The sequence below is a fragment of the Martes martes genome (assembly GCF_963455335.1).
Source record: "Martes martes genome assembly, chromosome: 16".
Taxonomy (NCBI): Eukaryota; Metazoa; Chordata; class Mammalia; order Carnivora; family Mustelidae; genus Martes; species Martes martes.
Window position 1 is genome coordinate 59,523,881 of NC_137904.1, and position 17,943 is coordinate 59,541,823.

General features: G+C 51.7%; 1 protein-coding gene across 6 annotated transcripts in view; it reads left to right on the forward strand.

Annotated features, from left to right (window-relative positions):
* Positions 1 to 1,719: 1,719 nt before the first annotated feature.
* TMEM94 (transmembrane protein 94) overlaps positions 1,720 to 17,943 on the forward strand; it is a 33,796-nt gene continuing 17,572 nt past the window's right edge. For all 6 annotated transcript variants that reach the window (XM_080826877.1, XM_080826878.1, XM_080826880.1 and 3 more), the window contains exons 1-2: positions 1,720 to 1,804; positions 11,491 to 11,620. In XM_080826877.1, coding sequence (XP_080683003.1) covers positions 11,597 to 11,620 — 24 coding nt within the window. In that variant the 5' untranslated portion in view covers positions 1,720 to 1,804; positions 11,491 to 11,596. The remainder of the gene's footprint in view (positions 1,805 to 11,490; positions 11,621 to 17,943) is intronic.

Here is a 17,943-nt window from a genome sequence, read left to right on the forward strand (position 1 = left end):
TGTCTTGGCTTGATTTGATTTACTTCTTCAGCAACGTTTTATGGCTGGGGGTATGGACAGAGGGGATGGTCAGAGGGTGGAGGACCGTAGCACAGCCTCTGAAACTGGTAGGCACAGAGTTTAAGTTTGTTGAGTCATCGTCCTAAAAGCCAGTGGAGCAGAGAAACAAGCGTGGCCAGAGGCGACTGGGGTACAAGGTGGAGCAGGGCAGGATGACTATGTTACATTTGTTTACCTTCCATTGTAGCCATGGAAACCTTCGGGGATGTAGGGGAAAGACACATGGCACAAGCAACTGGCTAGTTCAGTTCAGCAAACATTTACCTGGTACAGGCTCGGAGTAAGGTGCTGTGGGGTCTGCCAGGATAAGTCAGCTGCCTTTAGGGTGCTTCAGGTCTTAAAAAATACTACTATACAAAGCATTACTTTTGTGAATGCAATGATGGAGACATAGCACTGGAGAGAGAGAATTTCATGACTGAAAGCCAGGGAAGGCTTTGGGGCAGAGAGCGTTGGAGGTGAAGTTTCAGCATGGGCGTGTGTTTGAAGGTTGGCTTTATTGGTAGGTAGGAATCTTCAAAGGGTAGGAACCTCTTGGGCAAAAGTGCAGAGGTGGAGGGTCCCAGATGCACAGATTAGAGCATTTAGGAGATGGTCAATTTGTGTGGCTACAGGAATAGCTTGGCCTGTGGGGAAATAGCCTGGAAACATACGTCTGAGCTGATTTATGAGGGACTTTGAATGTCCGGCAGAGATCTCGAGATCTCCCTGTAGAGAGATAATACCCATTTGCAAAGATAAACTGCAGATTTTTGTGTGCGGAAAGGTGAAATGATTCTATCACTGTTCGAGCAACTCCTACAACTGTTGAAACATACAAGATTAGGTACCAAAATAGCTTCCTGTTCAGCTGAGAAGAGGGATTTTAATTACATAATTAAATTCATTAATAGGGGAAAGGGACTCTTCCTTCCCAGGGCCAGCCATGACCCCCTTCCGATTTTATAAACAGATTGAAAAACAAGACGCAAAAACCAAGTCTCCAGATTTCCATCTCTGGGAAAACTGAAGTAAATACTGACACAGGCTTGTTTTGTTTTCCCAAGAGAGCTCTCCCAAGCGATTTCTCTAATTATCTAGAAAAAAAATTTTTTTTTAAACTTGTTTAGGGAAAACTGAAGTATTGCCTTAGGTTCTCCAGCTTTGGTTTGGCTGCAGTATTAGTCCCTGAGGGACTCTCTGCGAGGTCTCTGAGCTAGGTGTCCCTAGACGTTTGCTCACAGCAACAAGAGGGGCGCTTAGAAGAAGTGGGAGATACTGGCGTTCTACAAAAGGGCTGATTTTAAAAAGAAAAAAGGCGGCTTGGGCGCGGCTCTATCCTTTTAGTATATACGTAGGAAAAGCAATTGAGGTGGAAGCCGTTGCCTTCGCCTCTCGTCAGGACGTCTGCACCTGAAAGCGTCAGAGCAACACATCCACGGATGGACAGTGGGTCCCTACTCTCCCGCCCTCCTCACTCGGCCCTTAATTCCGCCAGGCTCCCAGAGGGACTGTTTCAGCTACAGCCTAGCGCGCCCCACAGCCAATAAGAAGCCAGGACTCTCCACCCGTCTCGGATTTCCACCAATCGGCGTCCAGAACTTTAGCCTGCTAGCGGCGTCTTGGTTGTCAGAGAAGGGCGGCAAGCCCCCTTAGAGTTGCCAGCAACGGACATGGCCGCGGCCCCTGGAGGAGGGGACGCCAAGTGAGGAGGGGGCAGGGAGGGAAGAGGACGCGGGAGAGGAAGACAGCCCCCCGGGCCCCGGTAAGTACGAGAAGGCCCGTGGCCCGAAGCAAGGGGAGCAGGGAAGGAAGGGGGCATGGGGCTCGGCCTTCCACGCCCTCCGGATGCTTGGCCAAGGAGAGAGGAGTCTGGGGTCTGCACCCAAGAAATGGCCCCGGGGGATCTCTTCGAAAGGGGAGTCAAGGGACGGGCTCTTGCCTCCAGCTCCTGGCCGTTTCCTTTCCCCAGGTGCTCACACCTGCCCTTGGGGCCCGGCTTGGCCCCTTGGGGGTCCCACGTCAGAACGAAGCCTCCTGCCAACAATGAATCCCTGTCCCAAGGTTGTGGTGTCTGGGCCCTGGTTCAGGGGGCTTCCAGCGCCGACGCCCAGCATACTTACGGGCCTCTGGGGTCCCGCACCCCCCGCCCCAGTTCAGACCGTTGTGCCCCTTGCGAGCTCTCAGCTGCTGCTCGGGCCCTCGTGCTGACCCTGGTCCATGCGGATGGAGCCGAAGGGCCTTAAACCTGAGCGGCGACGGTGCAGTCCGAGCGCGCCCTGCCTTTTTTTTTCCCCCTTCCGTCTTTCCACAAACGTTTAAAAACTCCTTAGAAGCAACTGTAGGAACATACTTGTCATCCTGCAAACCGACTGATGTGCTGTGCGCTGTGCTGTCCTTCCCCTGCCGCACACCCCTCAAGTCCAGTCTGGCAGCCCCTCGCGTGGCGCGGTGCGAGCCCCTGCCGACTGCCCGGGGCCAGATGCCAGGGAAACCCTGCCCTCCTTTCATTGGTGTGGAACCACAGGCTGCCCTTCGGCGTGTTCGTCGGTTTGGTCACGTGCTGCTGCATCCCACCCTCTCTTCCGAGTTTTTGTGTGGCTCTAGGGGAGAAAAGGAGGGAGCTTTGTACGAAATCTAGTTTTCCTGCAAACCTGTGATTTTTGCATTGGAGGAGATCAGAGTTTTCTCATGCTTTGTCCAACACACGCCGCTTTAGCCACATACTTCATTCATCCCCCGGGTCCTCTGGGACTGGTGGAAGTGGGGAGGGAGGAGTTTTCACGTTTTTATTTCAGGAAGGCGGAGAATAACTTTTGGGAGAGGCAAAGGGGCAGGGCCAGGGTCACCTGGAGCCAGGACTGGAACTCTGAAGTCCAGCTTCTCAAATTCTTTATCCACCGGATCAGTTGTTTTCTAGGGACGACTGAGAAGTCAAGTTCCTTAACTTCTCTGAGTTTCTTGTGGAGTGATTTCTTGCATTAGAGCTAGGATGTGGCGGTTCTCCGTCTCTAGGTATATATATAGCACGGGGGGCTAGCACTTACTAGGTTCTTTCATTCCTTATATGTAAGTAACCAGCAGGTAGTTCCCTGGCTGGTTTCTTGTATTCATATTTATTGTGGTCTTTCTATATATTTGGGGGTGAAATGATTTCAATGATTCTCATTTGAGAGGGCAGAAAGGCAGGGAGTCAGAACAAGGTAGCCTTTTCCTCCATTTGGGGGGGGGACAATTGTAATGTTGTTGTAGTGTTATTAATGGGGGTGGGTTTTGTGTAAGAACAGTGTGGAGGCAGAAAGAGCTTGAGAAGCACGGAAGGAAGAAGAAATACCATTCTGGTGTGTCTTTATGGTAATCTTGGCAAAAGAAGGGCTGACCTTAGTGTTCTAAGAGGTCTATTCTAAGAGGTAGTTTACAATTTTTTAAAAAATGCAATGACACAGGTAAAGTTCATCATCTAGAATCCAATAAAAAAGGTCCTCGGAATAAAAAAGTTTGCAAATCACTCTACAAATCAGAACACATCAGAATGTAGCCTATTATTAACCCTGGAACAGGGGCTGCATGTTCAAATAAAATCCACAACTTCTCTGAAGTCTTATTTTAGCTGGTGTGTTAGCTTTAACTTCCTTGTTCACTGTTTCTTTTTGTTACAACTTCAAACAGAGAAACTGGTGGATACCAGGGAGCAGTTCCTTCACTAGGGAGGCGAAGTACAAACCATCCCCTTGATAATCAGCCGCCAAATAATTGAGAGTTAACTGCCCTTGAACTTCCCCCCACCCCTACCCTGCCCCTTGTTTTTGTGGTGACCCGACATCAGAAGATTAGACTGGGAGAGCCAGGGCTGGGCGGTGAGATGGAAGAAAACAGAAAGCCCTTCACATTTCTATTTTGAGGAGTTGCTAGGGAGTGCCAGCTCCAAGTGTTGAGAATCAGCCTTTTGGAAAGCTTAACTCCTGCCGAACTAATGAGAAGTGAAGGTCACGATCCTTTTGGTTCTTCCCCACTGCTCTTTCCCTAATGTTGGGCTTGGGAAACAATTTCTATAGGGCAGGGGAGGGCGCTAATGTAAATACTACCTGCATGGGAGGCTTTCTTGAACCTTACCTGTTGAGTGGAGGATGAGCTCTTACAACCAGTCCGAGCTGGAAAGACACAGCCTCGAAATCCACTGCTGGTGTTCAAGTGAGAAGGTTCTAGGTCATGGTTGGCAGTTCTCCACTGGTAAATGTGTGTCAGTATTTTTTATCTTGTTATTGTGTCACTGATGTTTCCTTGAGAGTGTCTTTGTTTACCTAGAAGCTAGCGTCCTTTAAAAATATTGTTCGAACCCTGGTTCCCAAGCCTGGATCTGTTTTTTAGTAGCACAGGTGAACTAAAGGGTAGGCCAAAGCTGTAGCAGGAATGTTTTTCTTCCGGAACTGACCCGCCAGCTAGAATGTGTGGTTTGGTGATCAGGGGTTTGCGTAATGATAAGCTTTGCCGGTGGCTGCTGAGACGGTAGTAAACAGTGCTGGTCACGTGGCACAACAAGTAGGGTAAGGGCCGGCTTTAGAGACGGCGGGATGCCTGCCTCAAGCTGGGCCCATCTCACGCTGATTGCTTTGGGTTTCCCTAGCCCCAGAGTCCCAAGTGGTGGGGAAGCCGGGGGTGCCCAAGGAAAGGAGACCCTTTCAGGGCTTCAGGCAGCCTTTGGGAAACCAGAAATCTCAGCGTAATTACATGAAGCCAGTTTTCATAATTTCAGGATCCTTTTGAGAAAGAGGGGCATGACAGCAATATTCCTTAGTAGGGAGGTGAACAGAAAATATTGGGAGATACTGGGAAAAGATATACACTGGAGAGAAGATCAAAGGTGTGTTTAAAAGAGCATCGATATCCTTAAAGGGGAGAATATTGCTCAGTCAGGTAAGCCAGAGCTAATTGCCAAATCAGAATCAGAAGTTAGTGATTTTTTGTTATTGTAGAAAAATACACATAACAAAAAATTGGCTGTTTTAACCAATTTAGTCCATTAGCACTGTTGTGCGGCCGTCCGTACCAATCTAGCTCCAGAATTTTTTCATCTGCCCAGACAGAAACTCTGTCCCCATTAGCACTACTTCCTCATTCCCCCTCCTGCCCCCACGCCCCTGCAGCCACCATTCTACTTGCTGTCCGTATGAGTTTGCTTACTCCAGGATCCTCAAATAAGGGGAATCCTGCAACGTCTGTCCTTAGTGTAAGGTCATTAAGGTTTATCCGTGTCGTAGCAAATAGCGGAATATTCTTCTTTTTTATTTTATTTTATTTTTTTTAAAGATTTTATTCATTTATTTGACAGACAGATCACAAGTCGGCAAAGAAGCAGGCAGAGAGAGAGAGAAGAGAAAGCAGGCTCCTCGCTGAGCAGAGAGCCCGTTGCGTGGCTCGATCCCAAGACCCTGGGATCATGACCTGAGCTGAAGGCAGAGGTTTTAACCCACTGAGCCACCCAGGCGCCCCTATTCTTCCTTTTTAAGGCTGAGTAATATTCCTTTGTATGTGTGGATCACATTTTACTCATCCATTTGTCTCTGGATGGACACGGGTTGCTCCCATCTCTTCGCTATTGTGAATAAGGCAGCTATAAACGTAAGTGTCCGCATAGCTGTTGGAGTCCCTGTTTTCACTTGATTTGGACATATATCCAGAACTGACAGGTTGCTAACTTTCTAAAGATCCATTTGATACATTCACATGCTTTGAAAATCAAAAGGTACAAAAATAGATACAGTCCAATTTCTCCCCACCCACTCCCACTCTTGTCCCCAGCCACTCAGTTCCAACCTAATAATTTTTTTTTTTTTTTTGGTGGCTTGTGCTTTTGGTATTAAAGAGCTCTAAACCAAAGTCACCGAGATTGTCTCCTGTCTTTTCTTACAGTCTTACATTTAGGTGTAGGATCCATTTTTAGTTAATTTTTGTATAGAGTGCAAGCTGTGTCTCCAAGTTCTTCTTCTTTTTTTAATCTGATGGTTCAGTTTTTCCGGTGCAGTCTGTTGAAAAGACTACCTTTTCTCCACCGAACTGCCTTTGCAGCTTTCTCAAAAATCAATTGGCCATATATATCTAAATCTATTTTTGGGTTTTCTATTACGGGGTCAATACTGCATGGCCTTAATGACTGTAGTTTTATAAACCTTGATGTCGGGTGGTGAAGACCTTCCAAACTTTCTTCTCTTGGGGTAGTCTGTTCTAAGTGGGACTGAGCATCTTTTCATGTGTAGTAGCTGCTGGATTTTCTGATCTCCTTGTCTCTCAGGGTTAGAAGACACCGTAAAAGGTTATCTCTTATTTGCTACCTAATGTATTATCTCCATAATTTCCCAGCCTCTGCTTGGATCCATGCAGTGCGGGGGAGCTCACTGCCCCTCAGGGCAGCCTGTTCCATTTTTGTTTTTTATACAACTCTAATCATGTAAATTCATGTTGAATCCCGGTCTGCCCCCCTGGAGTAAGTCATTGATAAAAATATTGGTTAGGCCCCACCAAGGATGGAACCCTGAAGCTTGTTATTAAAAACCTCCCTCCAGCTGAACATCAGTCCATCAGTTAGTACCCTTTGGGCACAGCGACTCAACTGAGTACCGTCCACCCCATTGTATTTTCGGTGGAAAGCACAGCTAATGAATATGGTGTTGGAAGGAATTAGAAGGGCAGCAAACTCCTCAGCTCGCCCTCAACCTGAACCTTGGGCACCCTCTTAGCTCTTTCTTTCTTTCTTTTTTTTTTTTAAAGATTTATTTATTTATTTATTTATTTGACAGGCAGAGATCACAAGTAGGCAGAGAGGCAGGCAGAGAGAGAGTGGAGGAAGAAGGCTCCCCGCTGAGCAGAGAGCCCAATGCGGGGCTCGATCCCAGGACCCTGGGACCATGACCTGAGCCGAAGGTAGAGGCTTTAACCCAATGAGCCACCCAGGTGCCCCTCTCTTAGTTCTTTCTGATGCTGGTTCTGAACTTGGCCGCAGGAAGCATCCATCCCTTTGGTTCCATGGCTACCATGCTGCCTGTCTAGAGACTCGTCATGGCAAACAAAGATTACTATAATTTTCTTCTACTTCTTCTGCTTGTAATTTCTTTCCTTCTGCCGATCCATTCTCTACCCTCTTAAAATCCTGGGACCCGCTCAGTAACCTCCAGGGACTCCCCAGGGTCACTTTGTTTTGGCCTTCATACATCTGTGCATTTTGGTCCCTGACTCCCCGCTCAGTGTCGCTTCATTTCTTCTCTCTGACTTAATTCTGCTCTAATTGAACATATTAGATCACCACCTTTTTTTTTTTTTTTAGGAGGTTCCACGCTGGGCGTGGAACCCAACTGGGGGGCTTGAACTCACGACCCTGAGATCAAGATCTAAGCTGAGATCAAACATCAGATGCTTAACCAATGAGCCACCCAGGCATCCCAGAAAACCATCTTTCAGAAAGGCTCCGTGCAGGGGCACCTGGGTGGCTCAGTGGGTTAAAGCCTCTGCCTTCGGCTCAGGTCGTGATCTCAGGGTCCTGGGATCGAGCCCCGCATCGGGCTCTCTGCTCAGCGGGGAGCCTGCTTCCCCCCTTCTCTCTCTCTGCCTACTTGTGATCTCTGCCTGTCAAATAAATAAAATAAAATCTTTAAAAAAAAAAAAAAAGGCTCCGTGCTTTTCTCCCTTGGTGCCTTTGTTGAGATTTCTAGTTCTTGCTTTGGGTGGTTCTCCCTCTTCTCCCTCTAAATGCACTCTGTGGGCCTTGGCGGTGGCTGCTGCTGCTGCTGCTGCTTCTTTTTCTTCTTTTTAAGACTTTAATTATTTAAGGGCACCTGGGTGGCTCACATGGTTAAGCATCTGCCTTTGGCTCAGGTCATGATCTCTGGGTCCTGGGATTGAGCCCCGCATCGGGCTCCCTGAGGCATTATTTCCACATGGTAAAATGCACCTACTTAAGTATACAGTTCAAAGAGTTATGACAAATGTATCCATCCTTGTAACCACCACCCCCAGTCAAGGTTTTGAACAAAAGACCCCTGTGCCCTTGGCAGTCTTTCCCTCCCGGTGACCCCAGGTAACCCCTCATCTGCTTATTGTCACTATGGATTAATTTTGCCTGTTCTAAGTTTTATGGAAATGGGGTCATATGCCGTGTGCACTTTTGTGCTCCTTTCACTCACCAAATGTTTTCGAGATTCAGCCACATTGTCATGTGTGTCAGTACCTCATTCCGTCTGGTTGCTGGGCAGAATTCCATTGTATGGGTATACCCCAGTTCATTCACGTGTGAATGGATGCTTGGATCGTTTTCAGCTTGGGGCTGTTTTGAATAAAGATGCTATGAACATTTGTATACAGTTCTTTTTGAGGAAGTATGTTTTCATTGCTGGGACATCTAGTGAGTGGATACTCTGCTTTAAGAGAACCTGCCAAAATGTCTTCCAGAGTGGGTGCACCCCGTGATGTTCCCACCAGCAGTTGCTGAGCTCCTGCCGTCACCAACAGGAAATATGGTCAGTCTTTCCCATTGTAGTCATTCTGATGGGTGTGTACAGATACTGGGGGCACTTGGGTAGCTCAGTGAGTTAAGTATCCGACTCTTGGTTTCGGTTCAGGTCATGATCTCAGGGTTATGGGATCAATATATTAATATAAATGTTAGGGGCACCTGGGTGGCTCAGTGGGTTAAAGCCTCTGCTTTTGGCTCGGGTCATGATCCCAGGGTCCTGGGATCGAGCCGAGAGTCGGGCTCTCTGCTTGGCAGGGAGCCTGCTTCCCTTCCTCTCTCTCTGCCTGCCTCTCTGCCTACTTGTGATCTCTGTCTGTTAAATAAATAAATAAAATCTAAAAAAATATCTATATATATATCTATATATATATCTATATATATGTATATATATAAATGTTAGCATTTAACTTAATTATTTAAACATTAAGTGTTAATATTGAGTCTTCCAACCCATGAACATGGCATATCTCTCCATTTATTTAGGTCTTGAATTTCTCTCAACAGTGTACAGGCCTTACATATTTGTTTTTAAAAGCCTTTCCTAAGTATTCACTGTATTTCATCATAGCATATAGGAATTTTGTATTTTGACCTTGTAACTTGTAACGTTGCATACTTATTTATTCTGTCCCTTAGAATTTTTCCCATATGAGCTAGTCTTCTGCAAATAAAGACTGTTTTACGTATTTCTTTGCAATCTCTATACCTTTCATTTATTTTTTCTTCTCCTTAGTTTTTTTTTTTTTTTTTAAAGTAAGCTCCAGGCCTAGCGTGGGGCTTGAACTCATGACCCCAAGATCAAGAGTCCCATACGCTGCCTGCTGAACCTGCCTGGCACCCCTTTTCTCCTTACTTTTTTTTTTTTAAATATTTTATTTATTTATTTGACAGAGATCACAGTAGACAGAGAGGCAGAGAGAGAAGCAGGCTCTCTGCTGAGCAGAGAGCCCGATGCGGGACTCGATCCCAGGACTCTGAGATCACGACCTGAGCCGAAGGCAGCGGCTTAACCCACTGAGCCACCCAGGCGCCCTTCTCCTTACTTTTGAGTTTTTATTCTTCACCTAGGTGGCACTTTGTTCATATTTCTTGTTTCCTGGTGATAGTAATGGCAAGTATTTAATAAGGCTTACTAAATGCTAAATACTGTACTAGATCCTCTGCTAGTAATATTTTATGTTATTCTTGTTGCTTCTTTGTGAAATAAGCATCATTCTCTGAACGAGGACACTGGGGCCCAGGGAGACAAGTAATTTGCCAAGGTCATTGGGCATCTGATACATGTTGGAGCCAGGATTTGAACCAGGGTTATTTGAATTTGAACCCTGTGCTTCCTCTCCCAACGGACCAGGGGTAGAGCTGGCCCTTTAAGGGTCTAGCTGCTGGTTTCAGGTCAGACAGTCGAGGACCGCTCTTTCCCAGAATCCCACGTATGGAGTGATGGGAAAACAGAGACTCTTAGAGAAATGTCCTGCTCCTGGCTGCCCTCTTGGAATGCTGCCGTTCCAGCTGGCCACAGAGTTCTTTCACTCCTGTTGTGTTGGGAGAAGGAGCCAAGCGCCATCCCCATCTGGCTCCTGGTGCCTTGCCCTGTGTGGCCACTACCTCATCTAGCCCCTGGTGGGAGGGGGTGCTCGGGGACCTTGAGCTGAGCTCGTAAACAGGGCCTGGGCCGCGTGAGTCAGAGCGGCCTTGGGGAGCCGTGGATTGTCCTCTCAGGATCCCGTTTCAGTCGGCTGCCAAAGACCAAATGTCACGGCGTTGCGAGGCTGCGTGCAGTGTCGCTGTCTGTGTCTGACCCTCTGGGGCTAAGCTCACTCCTCTCCGAAAGCCGTGGCTGCGGACCTCGGGGGTCGGGAGAGACCTGGAAGCCCCGGCCCTGTGAGGGCAGCGCTGGGGCCGCCTTGCGAGGAATGACGTGGGGTTTTGGAGTGGGATTGGTGGCCACGGAGCCTTGGCATCCTGGCTGGGGTCTCTGGACACAGCTTTTTTGTTGTTCCTAGACTGCTCTTTTATGGGTCGGTTCTCCTGGGCTTCTGACCAGCTCCACTTTCTGAGGCTTTGCCGCAGGCCCCAGAAAGCACCGCCCCCCGCCGCAGGTTAGCGCCTTCTCCCCAAGCAGCCCCTGGACCCCAAACCAGATTACTCAGGGGCACTCTACCCAAACCCTTCCTGGCCTGAATTTTTTTTTTTTTTTTAAGAGATTTTATTTATTTATTTAATACAAAGAGATCACAAGTAGGCAGAGCGGCAGTCAGAGAGAGAGGGGGGAAGCAGGCTCCCCACTGAGCGGAGAGCCCGATGCAGGGCTCGATCCCAGGACCCTGGGATCATGACCTGAGCCGAAGGCAGAGGCTTTAACCCACTGAGCCACCCAGGCGCCCCACGGCCTGAAATTCTTAAAGGGTGTCTACTGCCCGGGTGGACAGGGGAGGGTCAGGGGGCGTATGGGGAAGTAGGGCTAGTCTTCACTTTCCAGATTGTTGTCACCCAGGTAGGTATCTGCCCAGGTGCCCCTCGAGTGCTTCCCTGTCAGCAAAGCATGCAGGAGGCTCGGCTCTACGCCCGCGGGCCTGTGTATATGCGTGCGCGTGTGTGGACGTGTGTGTGCTTGTCCCAGTTTACCTTGATGCTGACCTTTGCTTATTTTTAAAATTAATTAATTAATCGTTTTCCTAATCTTTACTTTTTTTTTTTTTTTACATTTTCATTTATTTAAGTAATCTTGACACACCTAGTACTGGGCTCGAACTTACAGCTGAGCCAGCTGGGTGCCTCTAATCCACCCAAAGCTGAGCGCTTACGGAAGCTGTGCTTCCGGGACAGGTCTGGGGGACTCCGGTGCCCCGGGCTCCAGTCTTTTCCACGTGCTGCTCTACTGTGTAGGCAACACTATCGTGTTTCTCAGCAACCTGGGCTGACGGGGTCTCTCCCTTCTTTCTGTCCAGATGCTGCAGCAGTGACAGAGTCACGGGGCCTTGTCCATGCTGGGGAGGAGCCTTCCTTTTGGGGGTGACCGCCTTCACCTGGGCATGCCTGCAGTACTCTGGGCCCATGGATCTGAAGGAGAAGCACACGGTAGGCCGTGGTCAGTGCCCGGATGGGTGTTGTCTGTGCGTCTCAGTTGGACTCTCTCTACCTCTGTTGGCCTGGGAGGTCCTCTTTTGGGGACTTAAAACCAAAAGTGAGAGAGGGGGGTGTGGCTCTGAGGATGGGGGTACAGGACGGTGATCCCCCCCGAGAGGGTGCTGTTGCTGGGCTGGGAAGCCCTCGGGGAACTGGGAGCACAGGGCGAAGCGGGGTGGGGGGGGGGAGCGGTGAGCTCAGCAGCTTGAGAGCACGTTGCTGATTTGGGTTGGCTCTGAGCCAGACTTCCACTTCTTGCCCAAGGGCGTGTAATTTCGTTTGTTTGGTCTTTGCTGGGGCTCTGCCCCAACCTGCTGAGCCGTGTTGAGTATGGTTGGGCACCCTCTCTGTGGTTGGGGACGAGCTCCCCAGTCAGACTCCAAACACAGCTGCGTAACCAGCTGGAGGTGAGCAGCCAGGAGGCCCAGGCACCGGCCAGGTGGGCGCCGTCCTCCCCGCCTGACGCAGGTGCGCCTCCCGGCCTCCAGGTGCGCTGCCCTCCCCGGGCAGTCGATTTGCTGGCAGAGTGTCCTCCTCCTGTGACGAGGACTGTCCCAGGGGAGGTCCTCCCAACGCTTGCCTGGACTTCTGGCACGGCTTTGTGCGGGTCCCTCTGTCTTTGATCTCCTTCCTCCACTCGCTGTCAGAGAAAGGTATCTGAAATGCAGAGCTGATCTTTTGTCACCTCTGCTTAAAAGTCACCAGTGGCTCGCACCGCCCTCTGAAACGTGGAGTGTGGCCGGCGAAGCTCTCCATCATCATCCCGCTGCTGCCCTTGGGCCCCACGCCCCCACCTCCCCCGCCTTGGCCTTTAGGACTCGTCCTTCTGAATGCTTCAGATTTGGGCCCGCCGTCCACATTTCGGCTCCTACTTTTTTGCGGACGAACTCTTCCTGTTCTTTGTTCACCACGCGTCCCCTTCTCCTGACAAGCCCTCCTCCCCCTCCAGATGTCCCTCCTTCCAGCATTCACAGCATCTCCACCACTGTGCCTGCCCCTCTATTGAAATAATCTGCCTGTCCCACCTCGTCCCAGTGTCCCCAGCGCCTAGCATAGAGCCTGGCAGGCAGCGAGGGCTCAGTAAATATTTAGCAGTCTGAACTTAGGGACAGTGATCTTCCTGCCAAAGAGATCTTGGAAGGTCTGGAGCGGGAGCTGTGGGTCCACACGCTGGGTCCCTGGGGTGCCTGGCTTCCTGCTGACTCGCTCAGCCGCAGGCTTCCTGTGCCTCTGGACCAGCTGTGGAACAGGCTTGGAGGCCTGAACCTGAAGGAGGCGTGTGCGGCCTCCTGTGCAGTGATCTGCAGGTGTCCTTCCTGTGAGTGATTGGCACAGAGGGAACCAGCGACCTTGACTTCTCCCCTAGCCTGGGTGCAAGGCTGCCACGTCCCATCGCCAGAGCTGTTCCCTTCCAGGGGGCACACCCCCCGCCCCTAGAAGCGTTGCTATTTACTGTGTGATGTGGTGGTCTGCCTGGGGGAGGCTGAATGTCTCAAAAACAGGACAGTACTGTCCTCTGGTTCCAGCCTTGTTGCTGAAACACCACTTCCTAGTGAGTTGGGGAAACAAAGTTCTGTGAACCAGCTTCTCTCTCAAGCCTGAGGAAGAACACTTGGGTGCCCGGGATGGATAGCTCTCAGGGGTCATTTTTGCTACAGGATTTTTCCTCTCCTCTTAGTTGTTTTGGAGAGATGAGTCCTGAGCTAGACATATCACTGGCTGTATTCACAGAATACGTCCTTGGGGTTGGGGGAGCTCTGGGCCCTGTGGAGGTTGCCCCCAGCTTGGAGGGGTTTACAGTGCAGCTGAGGAACTAATAGTACAAGCAATTAAGAGATAGAACCGGGGGGGGGGTTGCCTGGGTGGCTCAGTGGGTTAAAGCCTCTGCTTTCAGCTCAGGTCATGATCTCAGGGTCCTGGGATGGAGCCCCACATCGGGCTCTCTGCTCAGCAGGGAGCCTGCTTCCCCCTCCCCACCGCCTGCCTCTCTGCCTACTTGTGATCTCTCTCTCTCTGTCAAATAAATAAAAAAAAAAAATTTTTTTTTTTTTTTTAAACAGAGATAGATCCAGACAGGGTTTTTACTGCAAGTGGCTTGTGAGCTGTGCACATGGGTTTCCCCAGATTACCCCCGTGGCCTCCAACAGTCAAGGCTTCTTGGAGGCGTGGGAATGAAGAGAGCTGGATGGCGGAAGTTGATTGAAAGGGGCCTCTTGGGCCCTGGCTGTAGCCCAGGATCAGCGTGGCTGTCGCTGGTTGCTTTTCTGCTCCCCTCCTTGGTGACCTCCCAGTCCTCCCATTTCGCTGTCAGGGCCTCCTCTCCTCAGTCCCCGGTCCCCTGTGGTGGACGTGCTGTAGCAGTGAGCATCCGGGCTTCTGTTTCTTGGGTGCGGTGCCCCCCTTTGCACGTGCTGAGGTGGGCAGTGTGGGAACGGGGCAGGATGGGAGTCCTGCACACCCCCCAGGTTAGACCCCGTGAGCTCTTCTTTCCAGGGCCTGTCACGCAGGAGGGAGAGTTTGCTCAGTTGTGATGCCCACAGAGCAGAGCCTTTGTAGAAAGCTAAGGGGAGGTATGTCCCGGAGCAGGGGCCACGGGGACGCCACTCTCCTCGGCAGTTTGCTAAGGCTGCGGCCCACTGCGTGGCTGACCCCTCCTCCCCCCGGCCTGCACCTCAGGGATACTTCCTGCCCTTGCCCTTAACCTCTGGACTGCCTGGCCCCTCCTTTCCTGCTCCTGTTCAGATCTGGAGTTGGCAGAGCTGGGCTGGGGGGCCAGGGAGCTGTGCTAGAGGAGGGGGAGAGGCTTGAACTCAGCGGAGGCTCTCTTCGTTTCCCTGCAGCTGGTGATGGTGGAGATGGTGGAGATGGTGTTGTCGGTGTTGCCTGGGAGACAGGGCCCTAGAGAACGGTACTCAGGCTCCAACCTGCGCTCTCTCGTGACTGGACCTTTTGGGCTGCTTGCTGTCCCATAGGGTTTTGCAGCCCCTTCCTAAGGGTGGCCTGGACATAGGCTGAGAAGTTTCCAGTCTACTCCCAGGGCCGCCTGTGTGTCAAATTTGGGGTCCCAGGGTGACACGCAGGCTCTCCTGGCTGCTCCTGGAGCCCCAGGTCACTGGGCGGGAGTTGAGGCCCCAGGGCCACGGGGTCTCCTGTCCCAGAAGCTCTTTGGCAGGTGTGTCTAAGTGTGACCATGCGTGTATCAGCTGCTGACTGAGCTCTGCTGTTGGGGGTGCCCTCCCCCCCCCACAACCTGGTGGGAAGGTGTTAGGTCTTAGGTATTGGAATCCTCAGAAGCCCTTTCTGCCTGCGGGCTGGTCCCCCTTCCGCTGGATTCTTCCGCTGGCTTCCGGCCCCCCCGCTCTGCCTCCTAGAAGTCCCCGCTCCAGGCTTCTCAATTGCCAGTCCTTCCCCCTCCACGCTGGATGTGCTGCTATTAATAACGGGCAAGTCCCCCCTCTTCCCGCAGCTACAAGTGTGGGAAGAGCTGCTGCTGGCCTGCTTCCATCCTGGGAGCCTCGGAGGGATGCCGGGCGCTCTCTACCTTGCCCAGACTTGGGCCTGAGGAGGGGTGGTCTGGGGGGAGAGCCCAGGCAGTCCTGGGTACCACGGTTGCCCTCGGGCTCCCCCACCACCACTGGTGCACGCCCGGCGGGCCGCGGGCGCCCCTCCGCTCACCCCTCCGTGGCCTCTGATGAATGGGCCAGGCTCCTGGGCATCCGGCGGCGGCGGCGCAACTGCAAACTTTCTCCCCTCAACCCGGCTCCGCCCTCCCTCCTGCCTGCCTCTCCCTCCCTCCCACAGCGCTGTTGCTGCACTGCCTCCTCCTCCCTCCCTAAATCTGCAGCGTGACTGGAAATAGGCTGAATTAATCAGCAGCCTGAAGCTCCAGTCTGCACGGATCCTCTGCGGGCTCGGCTCTGGCTCCTGGCTCCCACGCTCCCCAGCCCCCTCCCCTTTTTTCCTCTCCCCTCTTTCTCTTCTCTCCGTTCCTGCCTCTTGTCCTCTCTCCTTGAGGGTGGTGTTGCAAGTTCTGTAGTTGACTCCTTGTGGCTCAGACTCTACCCCATGCTCTTTAAGCAGACAGAGCTATGGATGCCCCACCAGGGCAAATGCACCAAAGTGAGTATGCTGACTTGGTTTTATATTTTTGTTGCAAACGCCTTGTTCTCTGCTTTGTGTGCAAGGCTTTGGGCTCAGCAGTTGCCACAAGTCTTGAGGATGGGTGCTGAACCGGAGGCAGCTCAGATTACGAGGTAGCTAGGACGGAAGAAGGAGGCTGAGAATGGGAACCAGGGTGCCCGGGTGTCTAGGGAGATGCCAGCCGGGTTCCCAAGTCACCCAGAGCAGGACTGGAGCCGCGCGTCCCAGTGGGGCATCCTGACGAGTTATGCTGGGACCTGGGTCTCCGTGCACAGGTGATGAGAAGCCCTGGGTCCGGATGTCAGCCCTCCTTGGAGCCAGTCGGGGGGCTATTTTTGGCTGGACCACATGGGTCCTTGAGATGGGAGCAGCCAGGGCCCGGCTGATTTCTTCTGCAGTTTGGGCGGCCGCAAGAGGAAGAAGATGGGCGGGAGTGCCAAGGTCAGCATGAGCCCAGAAGAGGAAGAGGCTTGAGGCTTTGATTTGCTTGGCTGAAGACGGGTTTGTGTCTGGCCAAGCTCAGAAGAGATTTATCGTGGCTACTGCAAAAGACCGAGCTTCAGTGACTTAGGCATTATGTTGGAGTCCAGCTTTGGGTCCCTACCCCACCTGCACTGGCTCAGAAAGCTGTGATGGTGGGGACCTGGTTCAGGGGCTAGCCAGTTCTTTTTATTTATTTATTTATTTATTTTTAATATTTTATTTATTTGCTGGAGAGAAAGAGTGAGCAAGTGAGTGCATGAGAACCCGGAGGCAGAGGGAGAGGCAGACTCCCCACTGAGCAGAGAGCCCAGTGCTTGATCCCAGGCTTGATCCCAGGACTCCGGGATCATGACCTGAGCTGAAGGGAGATGCTTAACCTACTGGGCCACCCAGGCACCCCGGGACCAGCCAGTTCTAATTAGCTCTCTGCTGTTGTCAAGGCTGAGGGTCACAGTCAAAATTTGTAACTATCTACCTGAGCCTATGGGACCTGGATTCTGCTCCCAAAATAGGTGAAGTAGGAAGGAAACCAGCCGGCCATGGGGACAGAGCCTGTGACGAGTCCTGAAAGGTCTGGGGCTGGGGGGTAGGGGCTCTTGGCTCTGGGCCACCTGGGAAACCTGACCAAGGGGGTGCAAGAGAGTTGAGGGGCGTTGGCTCTGAAAAGGCTGGGGACAGTGCCCCAGACACTCAGCGTCAGGCCCCATAGAACTGGTCCCGAGCAGTAGCGGAGTTCTAGCAATTCTCACTGGACAGATCGAGTTCTTGCCCCACCTTTTTGTTTATCTAAATCCCCATGCCCTCCCAGTGTCCCCTTTAAAAAAAAAAAAAGATTTAATTAATTAATTTGAGAGAGAGCCCGAGAAAGAGAGACAGCAGGGGGCGGGGGTGGTGAGAAGCAGAGGGAGAGGGACAAGCAGACAACGCTGAGTGCGGAGCCCATCTTGATCCCACCGCCCTGAGGTCATCACCTGAGCTGAATTCAAGATTGAACGCTTAACTGACTGAGCCGTCCAGGTGCCCCTCTACCCCCACCCCCAGGGTCCCTCTTTGATGAATGGAACAGGGAGGAGAAGCCCAGCTCACAGTGGGCATCTGTGGCCAGCATGTCCTGCGCCTGGGCTTCCTGGAGCCTCAAGTTACTTTGTTGGGTCCAACTGAGCCTGAGCATTTAAAACAGCGGGATGGGGGGGGGCGGTCACTTTTACCTGCAAAGCACTGGTGTAAGGGGAGAGGCAGGCTCAGGCTTCCCCTCTGGTGTGGAGTCCTGGCTTAGCCATCACTCCTCACCCCAGGATCATTCTGGGAGGTGTCTGGCCTTGGGGTGGGGTGGGAGATTTTGAACACCTAAGAGGCAGGAACAATCTCTTGCTGCCGCTGGGTACTGAGGGCTGAGGCAGTTTTTCTCTCGCTTCTTGGCCCCGTAGGCAAGAAAAGCAAACCTTCAGAGGGCACGTGTGCGAGGCAGGTCCTTATCTCTCAGACCAACCCTGTGCATCCTGGCACGGTCTCCCCATTGGTGCCCAGCCTAATTTGTGTTTTGAGAAAGGCCGGCAGAGCCTGCTTGCCCAGGGCCCTTTTAAAATTTCCTTTGAAAATGCTGAAGTTCCACCAGGTTCCTAGGCTTTGGCTCTCACATCGCAGGGGGCGGG